Source organism: Coniophora puteana, assembly GCF_000271625.1.
Source record: "Coniophora puteana RWD-64-598 SS2 unplaced genomic scaffold CONPUscaffold_6, whole genome shotgun sequence".
In the NCBI taxonomy this organism is placed as follows: domain Eukaryota; kingdom Fungi; phylum Basidiomycota; class Agaricomycetes; order Boletales; family Coniophoraceae; genus Coniophora; species Coniophora puteana.
Genome location: NW_006913058.1, coordinates 2029470 through 2046492, shown reverse-complemented (window position 1 = coordinate 2046492; position 17023 = coordinate 2029470). Strand labels below are relative to the sequence as shown.

The window sequence follows — 17023 nt, the reverse complement described above, 5'->3', positions numbered from 1 at the left end:
TTCAACTATATATTGCCCTACTTCTGTAGATTCCTCAACTTCGTTTGATAACTGCTTTTTAAAATTAGCAATATTTGGCTGCAACAAACTCAAGACGGTCGCAACAGCCGGAACAGTTTACCCGATCCTCCGAACAGATCCGGCGCACGTGGAGACCTCGGCCGAACTGTATATCCGCCATTTTCGGGATCACAACCTCGTTGACTCGATCACCCAAAAATCCAACGACGGCCGCCCACTTCTCCTCCCTTGATATACCACCTCACAAAAGCTCAGACCCGCAGTTAATACCTGAACGCCCTCTGAGCATTCAAAATGAGTGAGCAGTCTGCAGAGATCCCGCTGATGCGTTGCATTGATCAGTTGCGCACTACATTGTTGTTGGCACCGGTACTGGCAGACGCAGATGCACTTAACGGACGGCTGCTCTTTGCGATCCCGAAGAAAGGTTAACAACCTGTTCTCAAGAATGCAAGTGGAGGAGACTGATCGATGTGTTCATGTCAGGAAGACTGCACGAGAAGTGCATGGAGCTGCTCGCTGGTGCGTTATCCCTTCAATGCTCAGAGGCGGTAGATCGAGGGGATGCTAAAGGGGTCGAACAACAGGCGCGGACATACAATTCCGACGACACAACAGGCTCGATGTCGCGCTCGCCATGAACCACCCGCTGGCTCTGTATGCGCTCTCTCTCTGCCATAGACGCATATATGCGCTCGACAACGTTTCCTTCTGACTCTTGTTTTTGCACCATCACAGCGTCTTTCTCCCCGCATCCGACATCCCCTCCTTCGTCGGCAACGGCAACGTCGACCTCGGCATAACGGGGCACGACGTCATTCTCGAGGCTGCGATAGAGGACCGCGTCGCGGAGGTGCAGCGCCTCGGGTTCGGCAGGTGCAAGCTGCAGGTACAGGCCCCCGAGGCGGGGCCCATCAAGAGCGTCAACGACCTGGCGGGCAAGCGCGTCGTCACGAGCTTCGAGGTCCTCGCTGGCGCTTACTTTGACAAGATCGACGCGAGCATGGGCTTGGTTGGGGAGAGCAAAACGCGGATACAGTATGTTGGGGGGAGCGTCGAGGCTGCGTGTTCGCTCGGGCTTGCGGATGGGATTGGTGCGTCTTTTGGATGCTTGGGTGCTAGGTATATGCGCTAACGCGGTGTCCTTTTTGTACAGTCGATCTCGTCGGTACGCCCCATCTCTCTCTCTCTCCCCATCACTCCACACCGCCCGATGCTCACCTACGCTATGCGCACAGAATCCGGGGACACAATGCGCGCGGCAGGCCTGCACGCCATCGAAACCATCCTCGAGACCGAGGCCGTCCTCATCCGCTCCTCCACCCCCAAACACGCCGAACACACCGCGCTGATCTCGCTGATCTCGTCGCGCATCGCGGGCGTCGTCGCGGCGGGCAAATACGTCGTGTGCGAGTACAACATCAACCGGGACCGCCTGCCCGAGGCGCGGCAGATCGCGCCCGGGCGCAAGGCGCCAACGGTGAGCCCGCTGGAGGAGCCCAACTGGGTCGCGGTGAAGAGCATGGTGATCAAGAAGGAGGTGGCGCGGGTGATGGACGAGCTCGTTAGGATCGGGGCGGAGGATATCCTCATTTTCAATTTGGATAACTGTAGAGTGTAGTGTAGCTTGTGACTACGCTTATATCATAGAGGCGCGGTGCGCTTTGGACTTACGGAGTCTGCTGTATAATGCAATGCGGCGAGCGTGGGCGTCGTCAACTGATCCGGCGTCTAGCATCAACGCCCCTGTTTTATTGGCAAGTTGGACGCCTGCGATCACCACGTATCAGACATATCACAGGCTCAGGCTTTTGTACACAAAGCTGGTTTATAGCGACCTGATCTTTGCGCAACATGACTCACACCCTCACCTCCATTGCCCAGGTCACCATCAACGTCCATCACCCTCCGTTTTCTTCAGATCTCTTCCCTTCTTAGCCTGTACACCTCCATAAGCCATGGCAGACGCACAAATCCCAACACCAGCAACTTTTAAACAGCTCCTCGAGCGCCTCGTCAAAACACCCGAGTACTTCACCCCGGACGACCTGAAAGCCGCGCTCGCGCACATCTTCACGCCCGAGCTCGTCCCGCCCGCGCAGGTCGGCGCCTTCCTCACCGCGCTCCACGTCCACCGTGTCGAGCGCCGCCCCGAGTCGCTCGCCGCCGCCGCCGAGGTCCTGCGCGAGCGGGCGCTCAAGGCGGCGATCGAGGGCAGCGGGGAGGATTTTATCGTGGATATTGTGGGTACGGGCGGGGACGGGTACGATACGTTTAATGTGAGCACGACGGCGAGTGTTGTTGCTGCGGGTGCGGGCGCGAGGGTTGTCAAGGTGCGCTCTGAGGATCTGGTCTTTCTGTCTTTCCGAGCTCATAATTTCACGTCTATCCTACACATCGCGATATGTCCCCGCGATCATCGCATCGTCCTGTATGCTGGCACCATAACAGCACGGCAGCCGCGCCTCCACCTCCGCGTCCGGCTCCGCCGACCTCCTCGAGCGCCTCGGCTGCCTGTACCCCGCCCCTCCAAAGGCCGGCACCGCGCTCCCCATCTCGCGCGTCCCATTCGCATTCATCCTGGCCCCGCACTACCACCCCGCGCTCGCGCTCCTCGCGCCCGTCCGCAAACAGCTCCCCTTCCGCACGCTCTTCAACGTCCTCGGCCCGCTCATCAACCCCGCGCGCCCGCGCGGGATGGTGCTCGGGGTCGCGGACAAGGAGCTCGGGTACACGTTCGCGCAGTCGCTGAGAGCGGGCGGCGTGCAGCGCGCGCTGGTGGTGAGCGGCACGGAGGGGCTGGACGAGATCAGCTGCGCGGGCACGTCGTGGGTGTGGGAGCTCAGGGAGGACGGGTCGATCCACGCCGGCACTGTGCATCCGAGCCACTTTGGGCTGCCGGCGCATCCGCTGAGCGCGGTGAGCGGCGGTGGGCCGGAGGAGAATGCGGAGACGTTTAGGAGGCTGTTGACGAGCGGGAGCGATATCCCGGAGGAGCTGACGCCTGTGCTCGATTTTGTGCTGATGAATGCGGCGGCGCTGTTGGTTGTTGCGGGCGTTGCGAACGATTACAAGGACGGGGTCGCGAAGGCGAGGGACAGTATCACGAGTGGGAAGGCGTGGGATGCGCTCATGGCGTTTAAGCAGGAGATCGCGGCCGCGCTTGCGAAGGGAGACATGTAGGACGGTTCATTTGCTGGGGGTTATTTAGCGGTGCGTAAATCATATCTGATTCGTAATGGTTGGCGTTCAAACTGATCTGACTGGACCTGTGCAGGTATATTGTAGGGTACACCGACGGTAAAGTCGTGGACTGTAAGAATACTTGGGGTATCCAATGCAGCACCCTTGGACATTCCGTCTGCCCGATTCTTCCACGCCGGTCAAGTTTGAGAGAGTTTGCTAATACGCGCCTCCTGCGTTATCTTTCTGGCGGATCTATGAGGACCCCGGTTTTCACGGCTCTGCAGCATCCTGCTCTCTCTGCGGATCGGCCACCCATCTACGCGTGGTGGGTGTCGCCCGACGTGAGATGGCGTTCAAGAGCCGAGGGTGGAAGCGGACGCGCTAGTGGCTGCATCCACACAACCACAGGAATGGTGGTGCAGTATGACCGCCACACATATGGTGGGTCGGTGGGTACTTATATGTGTGTCGCCCGCAGCGATGCTCAGCTCACCTGGGAGGTAAAATCCTCATCATCGCACTCGTTATGTCGTGGCTCAGAGTCGGGCTGCACCTTACGGCGTTCACGGCGTTCCATCTCTCGGCGACGAACCCGAACCCTTCGACGACAACGAAGCAGGAGATCAAGACAAGCAGCTTTGAGAAGCCAAAGTTCGATGACCTGGCGGTTCGCTTGATTATTCCCCTCGCGAACGTAAGTGTACTGTCCCGCCGTTCATCACGACGGTCGTGGACTCGTGATACTGAACCATATTTTCTCCCCCAAAGACCGCCCTCGCCCTCCCCTTGCTCGCAGAAACCGCGCTTGCAATCGCACACACCTTCCCCACCTTCGCATACACCCCGCTCATCCTCAGATCTACCACCACCACCACCACCACCACCACCACTCCTCCAGGCCCCAGCGGCAGCAGCGCCTGGCCACCCGTCCCCTTCATCGCAGGCACCCTCCTCACCGCACTCGGCAGCCTCGGCAGATTATGGTGCTTCCGCACCCTCGGCCGCCACTTCACATTCAACATCGGGCTCCTCCCGAACCACGCGCTCGTCACGAGCGGGCCCTATGCGTGGGCCCGACACCCGAGCTACGGCTTTATGATGCTCGAGATGCTCGGGCTCGGGCTCGTGTTGGGCGCGCCTGGGGGGTGGCTGCGGGGAGATGCGTTTAAGTTGATGAGTGGGGACTTGGGTTTGAATGTAGATGTGGATGAGGGTGCGGGTGTGGGGAGGTGGCTGGTGGGCGTGCGGGCGGGTGTTGTGATCGCGTGGACGTTGACGGTTCTTGGTTGTGCGTGGGTGACGACGACGAGGGTCAAGGTCGAGGACGCGTTTTTGAGAAAGAACTTTGGGGATGAGTGGGATAGGTATGCGGAGAGGGTGAGGTACAGGCTTGTTCCTGGCGTGATGTAAGATGTTCCAGCGACTGCTCCATCACCTCCAACGTGATTCAAAGCCAAGAGTGTATTAATATGGTATCGTAGTATCTCGTCGGGATATCGTAAATGCAAGCGTATCCTCGTAAATGCATGATCAGATCTATCTTCTAGATGGTGGACGGTCCTTGCCTTGTCCTTTCAGCCTTTCAGAAAATCGTAACGGTGCAACGATTGCTTGCGGTATGGTCAAAGTGAAGAGGGAGCACAATGTACCCTCGTCGGCGCAGTCGCTGGTAATAGACGACGCATCTGCGACGGATCCTTGCGATACAAGCCGCTGAGGATCGTCAGTGACGACCACCCCGTCATCCACGTATATCAGAGACTACAATTGGCAAGAGTGGTCAAGGTTAGTTTATCTCCTTTTTGAGAACCTATTCGTCGCTGATTTAACTGGTAGTTCAAGATATTTGGCGTCTCGTTGATCGCATCCATCAGCGCCTCGTGGTCAACGCCTACGAGACACTCGAGTGTATCGTTCGAGCTGACGCATCCAGTCTGGTCGACCAAAAAGTCGTAATGTCACCAACGGCGACTGGTGAGCCGGACTGCATGAACGCAGCGCGGATGAGGCCTTCGGTGTCTCCTCCGCTTGTGAACATGTCATGGTGGAGGGCGACGTAGATGGCGCCGGAGTAACGGCCCCAGCTGGTCAGCGGTCAATGGGTAACAGTGTACCGTGAACGACGAAGGCAAGGACGGAGGTACGCAGGTAGCCACATTTGTCGGACCTCCACCGAGGTCGCTGATGTACTTATGTATCCATAATTTCAGCACCAACATCTATACACCAACTAAGTCTCTCAAAAACAGATTTGGGGCCCAACAAGAGGCTGAAATGCGTAGAAATTCGAGGTCGCACGGGCTCGCGACGACGCACAGCGCGTTTGTCCCGGACAAGAAGAGGGTGCCCGAAGGGCAATCGCGTGAAGATTCGACTAGCTACGACAAGATCTATATACTACAAAAATCTCGGATATAATAAGATAACGTACGACACGTCATGATGCGAGCGAGATCCGAACATAATTCCAACAAAATGTACCCACATGATTGCAATCCCAGATTTGCAACACCTGCAACTTTCACTTCCTGGCTAACGAGGAAACCGAATTAACTTAGCATGGTCACTGGGTGTATTCCGAGTACACCAACCCGATACGCTGATGAGAGGCTCATCCTTTACAATCATTGTAAGCATAGGTCATGATACAGTGGTGCATGTTGACGTGTCGCTTACCGTCAGTAGTGTTTTAAACCTCGGTGACTATCTCATTCACGATTGAATCCATATTACTAATAAACAAATCCAGACGATAAATACGTTTCTGACGATAAATCCCGCTTCAAATCGGATACTCCAGCGTCAAATTCGTAATACCCTCCATTGCCTCAACACGGTAAGTGTCCTGCGTAATCTCCAGCGGTACGAGCCCATCAAGGAACGTGAGCAAGTTGGGCGAGTTAACCGTGTACTGCGGCCACTCGATGCCCGTGTCACCATTCGGGTCGAGGTTCGTCGCGAAGCGGACGAGGTAGTCTGCCATGTCACCGCCATTGTAGACGTTGACAGTGTCCGTGCCGTGGAACTGTCAAAATCATGTGGCTCTCAGTACTTAAGCTCTCCAGGCCTCGCGTAGGTGGAAATAACGACTTACAGATCCAAGCACAGGAACCGACTTGAACCGCTTGCTCAGGAACGCCCACGTAGACTGCTTGCTCGACTGGTGCTCCAAGAAGAACCGACGCGGACCCTGGAAAATTGCGTCGCCCTGGAATGCGGCGATGCGCTTATATTCCGGGGTAAGCGCGTACAGGTCTGAGGTGTTGAATGGCGAGCCGTCAGCGGGATCAGGCGGATAGAGCGCCATAGCCGCTTCGATCTGTGACTCGGTGGCGTTGGGCAACCAGTACGTCTTGAGCCAGGAATATAGGCCAGAGTCGTCGCTGTTTCTAGAAGAGCACACGGTGAATATTTGTTGAGGCTGAAAGCGCCAGCTACGTACGTAATGTTTAAAGTAGAGAGAGAAAACAATGTGCCCTCGTCATCACAGTCGCCAGTGACGAATGGTATATCTGCAACGGACCCTTGCAGCACGAGCTGCTGCGGGTCGTCAGTGAGGAACACCCCATCCGCCCGTGGAAGCCACGCCAATATCAGCGACTTTGCACACACCAAGTTAGCTCAACTCGTCGTCATTATTTCAAAGCGTCCGCTTACACACCTGATAGTCGAAAATATTCGGCGTTTGATTGATTGCATCCATCAGCGTCTCATACTCTACGCCTCGCAAGCACTCGAGCGTGTCGTCCGAGCTGGCGCACCCTGTCTCATTCACCAAGAAGTCGTAGTATGGCTGTCCGTGCGTGATGTCACCAACGGGGATCGGCGAGCCGGATTGCATAAACGCTGCGCGGAAGAGGCCCTCGGTGTTTCCGCCATTCGTGAGCATCTGGAGGGAGACAGAGATGGCACCCGCGGATTCCCCCCAGCTACATAGACGGTTGCATAAACCGCGGTATGTTGCAACTTGATAACATATAAGGGTACGTACATTGTTACCTTGGTCGGGTCCCCGCCGAAGTTGCTGATGTATTGCTGGATCCATTTCAGCGCCAGGCGCTCTGCAAACCTGTCCAGTGTTCCATATCAAAGATAGAGACTAAAGTCTACCCACGATCCTGCAGTCCAAGATTTCCAACACCGGCATCCTGAACCTCTTTACTTGCCAGGAAGCCGAATGCTAATAATGGTGAGAAAGTACCACATTAGCTACACATCCATTGGCTTGAGATCATGCATACCCACCCGTGACGCTGATTGGAGGCTCAGTCAGCCAACAGGTTGATACAGATCAGGAATGGCTTCTGTTCTCACCGATAATTCATGCTGACGTAGATAGCAGGCACGTCCAGCTCAACTGCCCTGTCCACAATCGTCGTTCCGGAGTATCTGGCTCGACGATGCTCAGCCATGCACAGGTGACGAAAGACAGGACAATCTTACGTGTCCGAACTGCCGATCTCGAAGCCACCTGTGACACCATTTAGATCATCAACCATAAGACTCGGCAAGAATTCGCCTAGGACATACCTCCGTAGATCCACTGAGAAAATAGCATCGTAAAGGGCGGTAAATAGCGACACCGCTGGCATGCCACGTACCGCAAGGACGGGTAGCTTCGAGTCTGGCGTTGCATGGGCCGGTGCGCAGATGTTGATGGTCAAGCCTTTCCGAGTGGCCAGTTAGCATCCATTTTCCCAGCATGAGGCCAACAGCGACACTAGAAGGCAGACTCACAATCCTCCGAGCTAGGTGTGGTCAACCCGGAAATCCAATTGGTCAAGTTATCAATAACTGAGACCGCCTCCGCTGGCAACACAGACGGGAGAGGGACCGAGATGGCCTGCTGCGGGCATGAAGGGCCGTAAGCGGTCGCTGAGAAGCTTGCATTGTAACTTGGGAGGGGCTGCGGGAGCTGGAAGCGCAGTGAGCCAACACTATACTCGAAATCAATATTATCAGCAAACTTGTGCTGGTAATGCGAAATAGCCCGGAACACGTACGGAGGTTGGGCGAAAGGGATTCCAAGCCACGAGTTCGTGGTTTGCCCAGCGACACCTGTCACAGTCGCATTATCGAGCTGGACTGTTGGGCTTGCCCGGTTTACAACGACGGGGGTAGGCGTTGCAGCAACCAGAGAGGCACCAATCACGATTGACAAGACGCTGAGTGCAAGATGGAGGATCATCGCGGATCCGAGTGTGCGCTGGTACTGTAGAGGGTACACAGGAAGAGAGCGGTGGTATCGATGAGAAACATTTGGCGAGCTGGTTTAATACGGACTGCGTGTACTCGCGCGACTTTAAAGCGCTACAGCCGACCAGTCCCGCGAGCTATGTCATACCTTCCATGTCATACACTGTGTATGATGCGGGCAGGAACCCGTCAAATGTCCTGAATCACGCTGTCGTGCTTCTTGAGCTTCACGAAGAACTTTATCTCCGGAGAGGAGACAATATTTAGCAGTTTGAGTGGGGCCATTGTCTCCAAAGATGGCTAAAAAAAATAAACCTGGAGCCGGATACACGCATAGATGGCACATAACATGAGATATGAGACGGGTATAAGTCTGTAGCCTTAGCAGGCTTGGCTTATTGAGTCCCATTCGCTGTGCTTCGCCAGAAAACTTCGTTTTCCACGCACAGCGAGTCCGACAGTGAGTCCGACAACCGCAAAGACCCGCAGGGCAGGAGGAACCGTTTGATCGAAGGAACGAGAGGAAGAGCGAGTACACAATTGACTGATTGGATATGACGCCGCACTCCCGAAGCCTCCGAGAACGCCTTGTCTAATAGTGGACAGTGTAAAAAGAGGTCATTTAGACCTCGAGGCTTCTGCCTGACGGAGTCCTGTGTGTGGTAAAAGAACGCTGTTCAAGCACCGATTAGCAGTTAGCTGTGGTTCTTTATGATTGATATTGATGTCACGTCTCTCCCAACCATCCGAGAACCTCACCTTGCGGTCCAAAACTGTTAATGATCATACAAATAGTTGTTGAACTGGGATGACCGACCAAGGAGACGCTCGGAAACTTGAAGAGTTGAAGCCTTTTTGACCGCCCCTGAATATTAATAAGTGTGCGAGCCCCAGGCTTACAGTAGGCTTACACGACCAACGCGCGACCCACTATCTCCCGGAGGAATCATTCGTTATTTCTCGCTCTGGATTTGATTGGACCGCAGCGGCATTTCCCATATAATGCTACTCTCACACCACTAGACCAACGAGAATATAGATTGATATTGTCGACCACCGCGAAGCCATGTTCCAAAGGCAACAGAACGCAAAGACGAACCCCCTTGCTCTTATGGTCGTATTCGCTTGTTCAAGCTAACTTATCTCGCTTCCCGAGCTTTCAGAGCTACTCAGATACGTAGGGTGGGTGAGTTCATTATACTTTCTACTGTACAAGATACTGATAACGAGGTATAACACATGGCTATAGATACACAAAGTCGTCGAAGGTAGTGTCAAAGTAAGATGCGTGAGTGTCTAACATGGCGAGATGCAACCATGGACAGCAGGACTTGAATGGGTGTAGATCGTGGAGCTGAGTCGCTCTCTGGATCTATGTATGTCGGGATGGCTCCACCTGTCAAGCGGGATGTAAGAAGAGCGAGGGCGGATCTAAGGTGGTGTGGAGAAGGGGGGCACGGGACGCCAGAAGGCATGTCATACCTTCTGTGTCATACAATGGCGCGGCCAGGAACCCGTCAAATGTCCTGAATCACACTGTCGTGCTTCTTGAGCGTCAAAGGAGCCTAATTTCCGGAGACGAGATATCTATATGCAGCTTGGGCGGCCATTGTCTCTTAACATGCCTGAAAACTAAACCCGGAGCCAGGGACACACATGGGTGGCACAGAACATGAGATATGAGACAAGATGATACGGCTATAAGCCCGTAGCCTGAGCAAGCTTGGCTGTTTGGTTCCCTTAGCTTGTTGAGCCCCGTTCGCTTTGATTCGCCAGAAAAGTTCGTTTTCCACCCATCGCAGGTGCGGCAGTAAGTCTGACAACCGCAAAAAACCTGCAGGGCAGGAGGAACTATTTGATCGAAGGAACGGGAGGAAGAGCGAGTACGCAACTTTGGCTGATTGGATATGACGCCGTATTCCCGAAGTCGCCGAGAAGGCTTTGTCTAAAAGCGGACAGCGTAAATTTCGTGTGCGTGCTACATACTTGCTACATCACAGCAGGGAAGCGGAGGTAACTTGTCGCAGCTCACCAACGGTGCTGCATCGTAGGTAAAGCATCTCGTATTCAGGATGGATTCCAAGCAATACTAACAGTATGAATGCAATTACAGTCGACGCCGTCGAATCGCATCCCACTCGAGAAGGTGCTGGGGATATGACTTACTGCAGAGTTCCCAAAACTGTTGATGATGATACAAAGAGTTGTTGAACTGAGATGGTCGATGGTCGATGATCGATGATCGATGACCGAGGATGACCGACAAACGACAGGCTCGGAAAGAGCCGAAGCCTTTCGACCACCCAACTCGTCATTCGCTAGCATTGCTCGCTCTCGGTTTTGATTGGACCGCAGCGTCATTTCCATATAATGCTAGTACTCACACACCACTTAACCCAATGAGCATCTAGATTGCAGACCACCACGAAGTCATATCCCAAAGGCAACAGAGCTCAAACTTGTGAACCCTTGCTCTCATGGTCGTGTTCACTTGTTCATGCTAGCTTATCTCGCTTCCCGAGCTTTTGGATCTACTTAGATTCGCAGGCTGGGTGAGTTCATTATACACTACCTATTGTACAAGATACTGATAGCGAGGTATAAAACTAGCTGTAGATACACAGAGTCGTCGAAGATAGCGCCCAGGTGACTTGAGTGTTATGTAGGATGTTCCAACAAGTTCTTGATTTCACCCACTTCAGCTCGGTTCGAAGGCAAGAGTGTATTAATATGGTATCGTAGTATCTCGTCCGGATATCGTAAATGCAGGCGTATCCTCGTAAATGCATGATCAAATCTATCTTCTAGATGGTGGACAGTCCTTGCCTTGTCCTTTTAGTAAACATAAACTTGCACTCATTGGCGCTCCACGGTCCTCTCCTCGACGCGCGTACTCTGTCCCTTCTCCTGATCCTCCACAGCAGCCTTCTCGCCCCGCGACTGCGCCACAGCCTCCAAGTCCCCCTCCTGCGCGGACCCCCCGTCCGCCTCCTGCTCGCGCCGTCGCGCCTCGACAACGCTCTTGCGCGCCTCGAGCCCACCCCGGTATCCGACCCACACGTGTCTAGGCACGTGTGGCCCGCGGAGGAGCAGGAAGAAGAGCTGCGCGCCGCAGAGGGCCATGAGCATGCCCGCCATGGGCCGCCAGCCGTACTTTGTGAACACGAGTGTGCCGACAGAGGTGCCCATCACCTGCCCGATGAAGATCTGTAGCACCGGTTCTTGTCAGGTTACAGAATACACAAGAGAGGAGAAACCAGAAGGAAACCAGAAAAAAGAAGAAGAAGGGACGCACCGAGAGAATCAACACCGCGTTCAACCGCGACCTCGCCGCCGCCGAGATGCCAAATACAGCCGTGGAGAGCGAGACCTGCTGCGTCTGGCGAAACACGTCGAGCCCAAAGCACGCGATGATGACGGCGGCAATGTTGATCCCGCCGCCGACGGTCTGCACCATGGTGAAGACGAGCAGCATGCAGGTCGCCACGAGCGCGCTGTACCACGGCACGAGGCGATCAATGAGCCGGCCCATGAGGGGCCCGACCATGACACCGAGCATGCCGACGAGGCCAAAGAGACCGATGACGAGGCTGTAGCGCGGTTCGTGGTAAGCATGGGGAATGTGGGGAAGGGGAGGCAAAAGCGCACGTGGAGTAGTTATACGGGTCCCCGCCCAGCAAAAACGTCAGCGTAACCCAAAACGCCGTAAAAATCGAACTCGACGCAATGTTGATGAGCGCAGCCTGGATGAGCAGCGGCTCGGTAACAGCATATCTACCCATCGTGTACAAAATCCCAAAATAGGACATGCCCGCATTCTTCGCGGGGTAGTCCGGGAGAATCAGATACGCGCCGCCGAAGACGAGGCCCTGCACGCCAATGGACGTGTAGTACACGACGCGCCACGATGTGAAGTTGCCGATGACGCCGGCGAGCACGCGCGCGATGAGGATGCCGAGCATGAGCCCCGAGAGGACGACGGCGAGCGCGGAGGCGCGGCGTTCGGGCGGGGCGAGGTCCGCAGCAAGGGGCATGAGGATTTGGGGGACGACGGTGACCACACCGATAAGGAAGGATAGGGCCTCAAAGACTTGGAGGGAGGCGGTGATGGCGCAGCCGATGGTGAGGCATGTGGAGACGAGGACACAGAGGAGGATCAGGCCGCGTCGGCGGACAAGGTCGCCGAGCGGGGAGATGAGGACGAGACCGATGGCGTAGCTAGAGGAGGTTTAGTGATTGGACACTCGGGGAGCGGTGAATGAACGAACCCTGCCTGGACGAGTGTTGGGATTCTAACGGAATCATGAGATATACGTTGACGAGGTAATAGGATTCTGAGACGCACCGTGAAACCTGTTCGTACGTGACACCAAACGACTTGGAGAACTCAACTGCAACATGTCAGCGACAACATCAAACCGAGAGACAAGCGACGCACTCAGCAGAGGCTGGCAATAGTACAAATTCGCGACAACTGAAATCAAGAGGCGTCGATGAGCTCTGACATGGATGTAGTCGAGCAGATGAGCAGACTCACTAAAGGTGCTCGCAAACCCAAAAGACATGTTCATGAGCAAGCCAAAGTGAAATGGCTTGTCCGGATGATAGCGCAGCCGCGGTGGAATTGGGATGAGCCCGAAGTCCCTCGTCGGATACTTCTCCGCATCATCATGGTCCTGGCCAGCGGGCGGCGTGTCTGTCTTGTCCTCCCTTGAAGCAGTCGCTGTTGGCATCTCGACGATGGTCTCCGCGGGCGAGGCCATTGAGCCGGAATGCTAGAGCGTCTGAACAGGAGGAAAGGGAGTTAGACAAGGATGACGGAGTACCATATTTATATGTCCGTCTATACAGATTTTGCGAAATCGTTGCGGGCGGATGCAACATTCCGTGCCCGCCTCGGCACCTTTTGACCAAGCCATATGCGTCTTACATAACACTATTTGCGTACACAGTTTCTTTTTCTGGCGAAGCCCCTGTCCTGATACCAGACCCCTGTCAAGTCTCTGTCAAAAAAGACGCGTTCTCGCGACAACATGGTAATTTACTCTTTTCTGTGGAGTGGTTTGTATTGTGCTCCATTACCTCTCCGGAGTCCGCGTTTTATCGAGCTGGAAGCTTGCATTCGTGACTGCCACTAATTGGATGACTCGCTGGCCAATGGCAGCCCAGTGAGCTTTTTCTGTAAAACGTTCGCTACCACTCAAGAGGCTGCTCTAAGCCTCTCGGATATCTGGACACTAACACAATCGCCGAGACTTAATTTCATCCTGGTGTTTCCATCACGAGGTACAGCAGGTGCCCGAATGACGTACTCGCGAAAAGTGCGCCTCTGCTTTACAAATATCAGCGGGTCGAGGTAGCAAATGGCGTTAGGTGTTTCCGTCCGTTTCTTCATCCAACATATTCGCTAGAAGTTATGGCTTAGTGATGAATTACAAAGCTACCCCTTCCAGCGACAGTCACGCAGTCGTCATTACGCGTGTTCGTTGTGATTTCTTCGCCATAGCATATCGCTGTAGTGTCTCCGGGCAGTGCGGACCTCGGCTCCCGTCATCAGCGCTCAGCGTCACGGAAACACCACATGTTTAGTTGACATGTCATAAGTCTATTGAGTCTATGGTTGTGTAGAAAGTAGATGAAACGCATGGATACATAGAGATCTTACATAAAGATCTCATCTATGAAGTTGGTGTTCGTGAAACAGAGTCTGTCTCATATAATCTGTCCGCTTCCAGAGCGACAAACGTGAACCTCAGCCTTCGCTCAGGCTTGAGTTTCTTTTGGGAGAGCCTTGGGCTCTTCGACAGCGTCCAATCCTTCCTTCTCGACCTTCTCCTCCTCCACCTTGGCCTTCGCCGTCTCCTCCGATCCGCGCCCCTCCGCCGACGTCCCTTTCTCTTCCACCTTCTCCTCCGCCTTCTCCTCCGCATGCGTCGACGTCCCCGACAACTCCCCCTCCGCCTCCTCGAGCCGGCGACTCGAATCGAGCATGGGATCGCGCCGGAACCGGAAGCCGCCCTCGTAGCCGAACCACCGGCATGATGGCGTGTGCGGTCCGCGCATGACGAGGATCAGGAACTGCCACACGTACCAGCCCATGCTCAGCAGCGAGTCCGCGCGCCAGCCGTAGCCGACGAAGACCTCGGTGCCGGCGGCGGTGCCCATGATTTGGCCTAGGAAGACCTATTATAGATTTGTAAAGGACAGAGGGACATGAGGTAAGGATAAGGACTTGTGTTTGCTAGAGTTGCAAGGCTTACCGATAGAATGAGAAGTGCGTTCAACCGTGCACGGGCGTTCTCGTTCACACTGTTGGACTATCAGTCTAAAGTGGGCAAGCACCGCCATCAGGGAACACGCACGAAAACATCCTCGTGGCGAGTGATATCTGCTGCGTCTGGCGAAACACGTCCAGCCCAAAGCACGCGATAATGACAGCCGCGATGCTGATCCCACCAGCGCCCGTCTGCACAGCCTGGAAGACCAGCAGGAATATCGTCGAGATCAGTGTCGCATACCAGGGCACGATCCTGTCGATCAGCCGGCCCATGAAAGGCACGACGACGACACCGAGAGCACCCAGCAGACCGAAGAGTCCGATGATGATGCTAAAACGCGCATCAGCATAGCACTTCGAGAGATAGAATAATGAGCTGCGCACGTCGAGTAAAAGTACGGCGCCCCGCCCAGCAAGAACGTCAACGTCACCCAAAAGTTCGTATAACACGCGCTCGCCGCAAAATTGATCAGCATAATCTGCGGCACCACCGGCTCCGTGACCACAAACTTCGCCATGCTCCTGTACATCCCAAAATACGACAGCCCCTTGTTCTTCACCGGATAGTCCGGCAGCACACAGTACATGGCGAGCACCACGAAGCCCTGCACGCCCGCGGACATCCAGTACACGATCCGCCAGGACGTGTAGTTCCCGACGATGCCCGCGAGCACGCGCGCGGTGAGGATGCCGAGCAGGAAGCCGGAGATGACGATCGAGATGGCGGACGCGCGCCGCGAGGGCGGGGCGAGGTCCGCCGCGAGCGGGATCATGATCTGCGGCGAGACGGTCGCCATGCCCATGAGGAAGGAGATGACCTCGAAGACGCGCAGGCTCGACGTCACGGCGAGCGGGATGCTCAGCACGGCGGAGAGGACGATGAGCCCGAGGATGAGCTGCCGCCGGCGGACCATGTCGCCGAGCGGCGAGATGAGCAGAAGACCAATGCCGTAGCTGCATCAGACGAGTCTGCGTCAGAAGACGGTGCCGCATGATGCTGAGCTGCTCACCCGGCCTGAACCAGCGTCGGTATCCTATCGTTAAAGCCAATAAGTACCACCGTCCAGCTCTGTGAGAACACGACGTAAATATGCACGTACCTCGACACTTCATCATACGTCACATGAAACGAGTGGGATATCTCGACTATCAAACAAGCCAATCACACAACGAGATAAGAACAGTGCACAGGGCCTCGGCCGAGAAACACCGCTTTACGCACTCAACAACGGCTGGCAATAGTACAGATTCGCGACGACTGCAACAAAGCACACGCAAGCAACCGACCAACCAACCAACCGTCATGATCAGCCAACAATTCAAGTCTGTCGTATAGTACATGACGAAGACATACCTAGCGTGCTAGCGACACCGAAGAACACGTTCAAGAACAAGCCAAAGTAAAAGGGCTTTTCGGGGTCGTACTGCAAGCGCTTCGGTATGGGAACGATCCACATGTCCGTCTTGGGCCCAGGCAGTGTCATGACCGACGTTTCGGATACCGGAGAGACTGGGGCCGCCGTGCTGGTCTCGGAGCCCTCGACCAGCGTTCCGGTAGGGGATGTAGTCGCCATCGCGAGCGGAGTAGGAGCACTCGCGGCGGGCGCAAGCGCAAGCGCAGATGAAGACGGAGAATGAGACGTAGCCGTAGCTGAAGACGTCGCGGTGGGAATACGGAGGGGGAAAGGAGGACGGACGAGTCTGCTGAGCTGAGCTCCTAAGAATTTTCCTGGACTGGGCTATACTTACTGAGCGAGTGCAGAACGCCCCGTCCCTTTCTCTGCGCGTTTTATATTTATCCGTCGTTCAGCCCCAGCACAAAGGAAGCCCGCAGGCGTGGGCTTGCCCACCACAGAGCAATCTTGTGGTCACGCTACGTGCAGGTATCCCCGCTGCGGGAATGGAAACAGGGATACGGCACCGTTCATTGACACCTTCGCCCTTGCCGCAAGCAGGAGTACCGCAGAAGCATCCTGGATATTACGACCCTCGCCACGCTGCGGAGGAGGAAGAGCCAATGAGTAGTTCGTCGGCTAATGTCGAATGGCCAAAATGACTGCAAGAGTTGACGGACCGGACACATGTGAACAGATATGACCGTCGTTCGGGGTTAATGGGGCTGTGGTCTCTGCTGATGCGCGCTGAAGTGGTGTGTTCCCTTTATCTCATCGAAGGCTGCCATGGATCGTCTAGAACAGCGAGTGTCTAAACGTGACGTATCCTCGCTCGCAGGGAGCGGCACACCTGGTGGCTAAAGGTGGATAAGAAGGCTTGTGAGTGTACAGATGCACTGATAGGCTTTACCACGTTTCAACAGTCGGAGCGCATCGGCCGGCGGTAAAG

General features: G+C 55.1%; 6 protein-coding genes across 6 annotated transcripts; 3 read left to right on the top strand and 3 right to left on the bottom strand.

Annotated features, from left to right (window-relative positions):
- The first annotated feature begins 280 nt into the window (after nt 1–280).
- Nucleotides 281–1766, top strand: CONPUDRAFT_104908 (HisG-domain-containing protein). The gene is made up of 7 exons (XM_007770650.1): nt 281–319; nt 401–448; nt 508–543; nt 609–678; nt 760–1115; nt 1178–1189; nt 1260–1766. The coding sequence occupies exons 1-7, from the start codon at nt 316–318 to the stop codon at nt 1640–1642; spliced, it is 909 nt and encodes a 302-aa protein (XP_007768840.1). The 5' UTR covers nt 281–315; the 3' UTR covers nt 1643–1766.
- Nucleotides 1767–1970: 204 nt separating this feature from the next.
- CONPUDRAFT_124657 (anthranilate phosphoribosyltransferase) lies at nt 1971–3378 on the top strand. Its single transcript, XM_007770649.1, has 3 exons — nt 1971–2354; nt 2473–3234; nt 3299–3378. Exons 1-2 carry the CDS (start codon nt 1980–1982, stop codon nt 3202–3204), a joined length of 1107 nt encoding a protein of 368 aa, XP_007768839.1. The 5' UTR covers nt 1971–1979; the 3' UTR covers nt 3205–3234; nt 3299–3378.
- A 1065-nt stretch (nt 3379–4443) lies between these two features.
- Nucleotides 4444–4611, top strand: CONPUDRAFT_35450 (uncharacterized protein; the record flags this gene model as incomplete). Its single annotated transcript, XM_007769995.1, has 1 exon — nt 4444–4611. A coding segment is annotated over one exon (168 nt), but the record flags the coding sequence as incomplete, so codon positions are not given.
- A 1378-nt stretch (nt 4612–5989) lies between these two features.
- CONPUDRAFT_154060 (alpha beta-hydrolase) lies at nt 5990–8395 on the bottom strand (the record flags this gene model as incomplete). The annotated part of the gene is made up of 13 exons (XM_007770648.1): nt 5990–6232; nt 6302–6596; nt 6650–6807; nt 6869–7136; nt 7199–7268; nt 7322–7387; nt 7453–7460; nt 7522–7596; nt 7651–7678; nt 7738–7750; nt 7809–7873; nt 7945–8144; nt 8211–8395. 13 exons carry the CDS (start codon nt 8393–8395, stop codon nt 5990–5992), a joined length of 1674 nt encoding a protein of 557 aa, XP_007768838.1.
- A 2716-nt stretch (nt 8396–11111) lies between these two features.
- CONPUDRAFT_124654 (uncharacterized protein) lies at nt 11112–13136 on the bottom strand (the record flags this gene model as incomplete). Its single annotated transcript, XM_007770647.1, has 7 exons — nt 11112–11610; nt 11699–11993; nt 12052–12621; nt 12672–12695; nt 12749–12794; nt 12842–12877; nt 12941–13136. 7 exons carry the CDS (start codon nt 13134–13136, stop codon nt 11260–11262), a joined length of 1518 nt encoding a protein of 505 aa, XP_007768837.1. The 3' UTR covers nt 11112–11259.
- An 874-nt stretch (nt 13137–14010) lies between these two features.
- Nucleotides 14011–16254, bottom strand: CONPUDRAFT_165636 (MFS general substrate transporter; the record flags this gene model as incomplete). Its single annotated transcript, XM_007770646.1, has 8 exons — nt 14011–14586; nt 14664–14712; nt 14766–15011; nt 15065–15634; nt 15691–15714; nt 15781–15826; nt 15903–15938; nt 16035–16254. 8 exons carry the CDS (start codon nt 16252–16254, stop codon nt 14167–14169), a joined length of 1611 nt encoding a protein of 536 aa, XP_007768836.1. The 3' UTR covers nt 14011–14166.
- Nucleotides 16255–17023: the final 769 nt, after the last annotated feature.

Coding starts and splice junctions, on each gene's coding strand:
- CONPUDRAFT_104908 (XM_007770650.1), top strand. Junction 449..507: donor CTTTGCGATCCCGAAGAAAG/GTTAACAACCTG, acceptor TGTTCATGTCAG/GAAGACTGCACGAGAAGTGC. Junction 679..759: donor ATGAACCACCCGCTGGCTCT/GTATGCGCTCTC, acceptor GCACCATCACAG/CGTCTTTCTCCCCGCATCCG.
- CONPUDRAFT_124657 (XM_007770649.1), top strand. CDS start 1,980: ATGGCAGACGCACAAATCCCAACACCAGCAACTTTTAAACAGCTCCTC. Junction 2,355..2,472: donor CGGGCGCGAGGGTTGTCAAG/GTGCGCTCTGAG, acceptor GCACCATAACAG/CACGGCAGCCGCGCCTCCAC.